The sequence below is a fragment of the Berghia stephanieae genome, chromosome 4 (assembly GCF_034508935.2).
Source record: "Berghia stephanieae isolate SIO BIC M18660-M18661 chromosome 4, UCSD_Bste_1.3, whole genome shotgun sequence".
NCBI classification, from domain to species: Eukaryota; Metazoa; Mollusca; class Gastropoda; order Nudibranchia; family Aeolidiidae; genus Berghia; species Berghia stephanieae.
In genome coordinates this window covers 3,499,088-3,502,039 of record NC_088363.1, presented here as the reverse complement: position 1 = coordinate 3,502,039, position 2,952 = coordinate 3,499,088, and the positions used below count along the sequence as shown (strand labels likewise).

The 2,952-nt window shown below is 39.9% G+C and overlaps 1 protein-coding gene across 1 annotated transcript; it reads left to right on the top strand.

The window, feature by feature from the left end:
- Positions 1–1,178: 1,178 nt before the first annotated feature.
- Positions 1,179–2,021, top strand: LOC144971665 (uncharacterized). The gene is made up of 2 exons (XM_078912739.1): positions 1,179–1,376; positions 1,712–2,021. Exon 2 carries the CDS (start codon positions 1,719–1,721, stop codon positions 2,019–2,021), a length of 303 nt encoding a protein of 100 aa, XP_078768865.1. The 5' UTR covers positions 1,179–1,376; positions 1,712–1,718.
- Positions 2,022–2,952: the final 931 nt, after the last annotated feature.

Genomic DNA, 2,952 nt, shown 5'->3' with positions numbered 1-2,952 from the left:
AACATAAAACAAAATCATTTAATTTTTCCTTTTTACGAATGTAACAAAACATAACTTATTTGTATTCAAAGACATCCGACCATGTCTTTGCAAATAGTATGTTGTGTTGTTGTTTGGGGAATTTACTTACTTAAGATTCATGACATTGCGAAACTTTGTACAGAGCATTTCATCATTGCCTTTTCCACCCTGAGTCAGGGTATAGGTCACAGACACACAGTTTCCATCCTTCTCTATCCTGAGCTAACTTTTTTTTTTATCTCATTCCAGGTCTTACCACTTCTCTGTATATTGGTCGCCCAAGCCAAATAAAGGATTTGGTTTGCCCATCTGCGTTTCTGTAACGGTTTGAGTTTAACGGAAAGGGGGTGTTAACCCTTTGCCAACCCCCAACCTGGAGGACCAGGTGACTCAAAGATGGGGGAATCACACACCATTATAGATCATTGGAGCCGACTTAAACATCAGATGTATGCTCATGACGGAGTCATTTGGCAGTCTGAAATAAAACGTTGAGTTATCTCACGTAGCGCTGTAGCCATTAACCAGTTACCGGTCGTACTCTGGAATAACATGTATTTGAAAATTTGGCCAGAAAACTCGTCCTTCAAAAATCGATCGATTTAAACGACCCTCATTTTAAAATAAAAATATCATACTGAGACCCTATTAAAGACTTCTCGAAATTGCAGGTTTGTGAGTATTTTGTCAAGATGAGGATTATTTATATCAATCGATAGTTGAAGGACGAGTTTTCTGGTCAAATTATTAAATACGAGTATTTCCAGAGCATGGGAGATAATTGGTTAAATGGACAATTGGTAAACTCTACGCGAAAGCCTTGACAAGGATCACAAAGAAACCTGGTGAAAATGGCCTATCTATGTCATTATCTTATCATCTCTGTCTCTGATATTCTCATCTCTTTATTAAATTGCACACTGTTGTACACTGAAAAAAAAACAACACATATTTAAAAATTTGGCCAGAAAACTCGTCCTTCAAATATCGATCGATTTAAATGACTCTCATCTTGGCAAAAACTCTCAAACCTGTGACTTCGCAAAGAGTTTGGGAGTTTTTGCCAAGACGAGAGTCGTTTAAATCGATCGATATTTGAAGGACGAGTTTTCTGGCCAATTTGAAATAAAAATAATATGTGTTGATTTTTTGTTTTTGTGTGTCAAGGTGTCAAGACGTCTTTCTATCTGCTGTGGTGTTATCGTGCATTTATCCTATATTTCTCAAGTAATTGTTGTTGTCTTGGATTGAAATTTATATTGGTCTGTTCGACTCATTTCCCTTTATCTTTTGGACTATATTCCGGACTGTTTAAGTGTTTTGTGTTTTCAGGATTTCCAATTGAAACTGTGAAGGTAGTACAAAATTCTTCAACTTCTGCCATTATTTCACCATTCGAGGCATTAAATCATCTCATCATTGTATTATTATTATTATTATTATTATTATTATTATTATTTATTATTATTATTATTATTATTTCAATATCACCGTAACCGTCATCGTCGCTGTTCACCTGTAAACCCTGGTTGTTTTGATTATCTGGATTGTGATTGTTGTGTAAACATTCCGTGTCACTGTTTGTTTTGTCACTCTGTGACAAGAATCGTGAACTGTTTTCTCCCAACCGTAACCCCCCCCCCCCCCAACCTTCTCTCTCTCTTCAACGTACATATTTGATAATAAGTAGCCAAACCATGTCTACCCCAGCTTCCAATGCAAAGAGATTAAGAGGGGGTAGCGACGATCTACCGAGTGTTACTGACGAGATGTGTGAGTTGAGAAGGGAATTCATAGAATTGAGGAATGTAATTGATGGAGTTAAAGACAGCGTGAGCTCGGTTTTAGCGGTGTTGGGGCAACTCAGTACCATTAAAGATCAAATGGACAGGATATTAGAAAATATGAAAGGACAAGAGGAGAGGTTAGACAGGATAGAGGAGGAGGTAAAGATGCAACGAAGTGAGGCGAGAATTGTCAAGGAAGATGTGGGGTGTTGAGAAGGCGAGTGGAGGTGTTAGAGGCGAGGGCGATTGAGAGTGAGGCCAGAAGCAGGAGGAACAACTTGGTGTTTCACGGTGTCGAGGAGAGGGAGGGAGAGAATTGTTTTGAACTGGTGGCGGAGTTGGTGCGGAAGTGCAAAGTGGAAGGAAGGGTGGTGATAGAAAGAGCGCACAGGATGGGTAGAAGAACGAGTGACAAAAGAAGGCCTGTCATTGCCAAATTCCTTGACTTCAATGACAGGCAACGAGTCAAGCTGGGGAGAAAGCATCTGCCTCCTGGACTTGGAGTGTGAAGACTTTCCGTCTGAGATCCGGGAGGCAAGACGCCAATTGATGGCGGATTTGAAGGCAGCCAAGAATGCCGGAAGAGACGCCTGGGTAGCATACCCAGCCAGGCTGATTGTGGACGGCAGGGAAGTGCGGACAGTGAGACCGACGACGACAACAGATCGACAATAGGAAGATGCGCCGCGGAGCCACCTTTCAAATGTATCCTTTTGTGTTTTTAATATCAATGGTAGTTTGGAAATGAAGAAAGAATGTCCTGAATTTGTTGAAAGTATTTATAAATTTGATGTAATTTTGTTAAGTGAGACGTGGACGAATGAGAGAAGTAATTTAATGTTAGATGGCTACTGTGAACCGTTCTGCAAACACCGTAAAAGAAAATCAAGGGCCAAACGGGATTCGGGTGGGTTAGTGTGTTATTTCAGGAAGCGTTTGGAAAAGGGTGTGTCAGTTGTAGATTGGGAGTATGAAGATGGTATGTGTTTTAAATTAGATAAGGAACATTTTGGATGGAATGAAAGTGTATATTTATTATTTGTCTACATGAGGCCGTATGGATCAACGCGTAGCGATTTTGACGATAATGTAAGTTGTTTTGATGAACTGTTAAATCAATTGACAAAAGTGACCGATCAGGGAG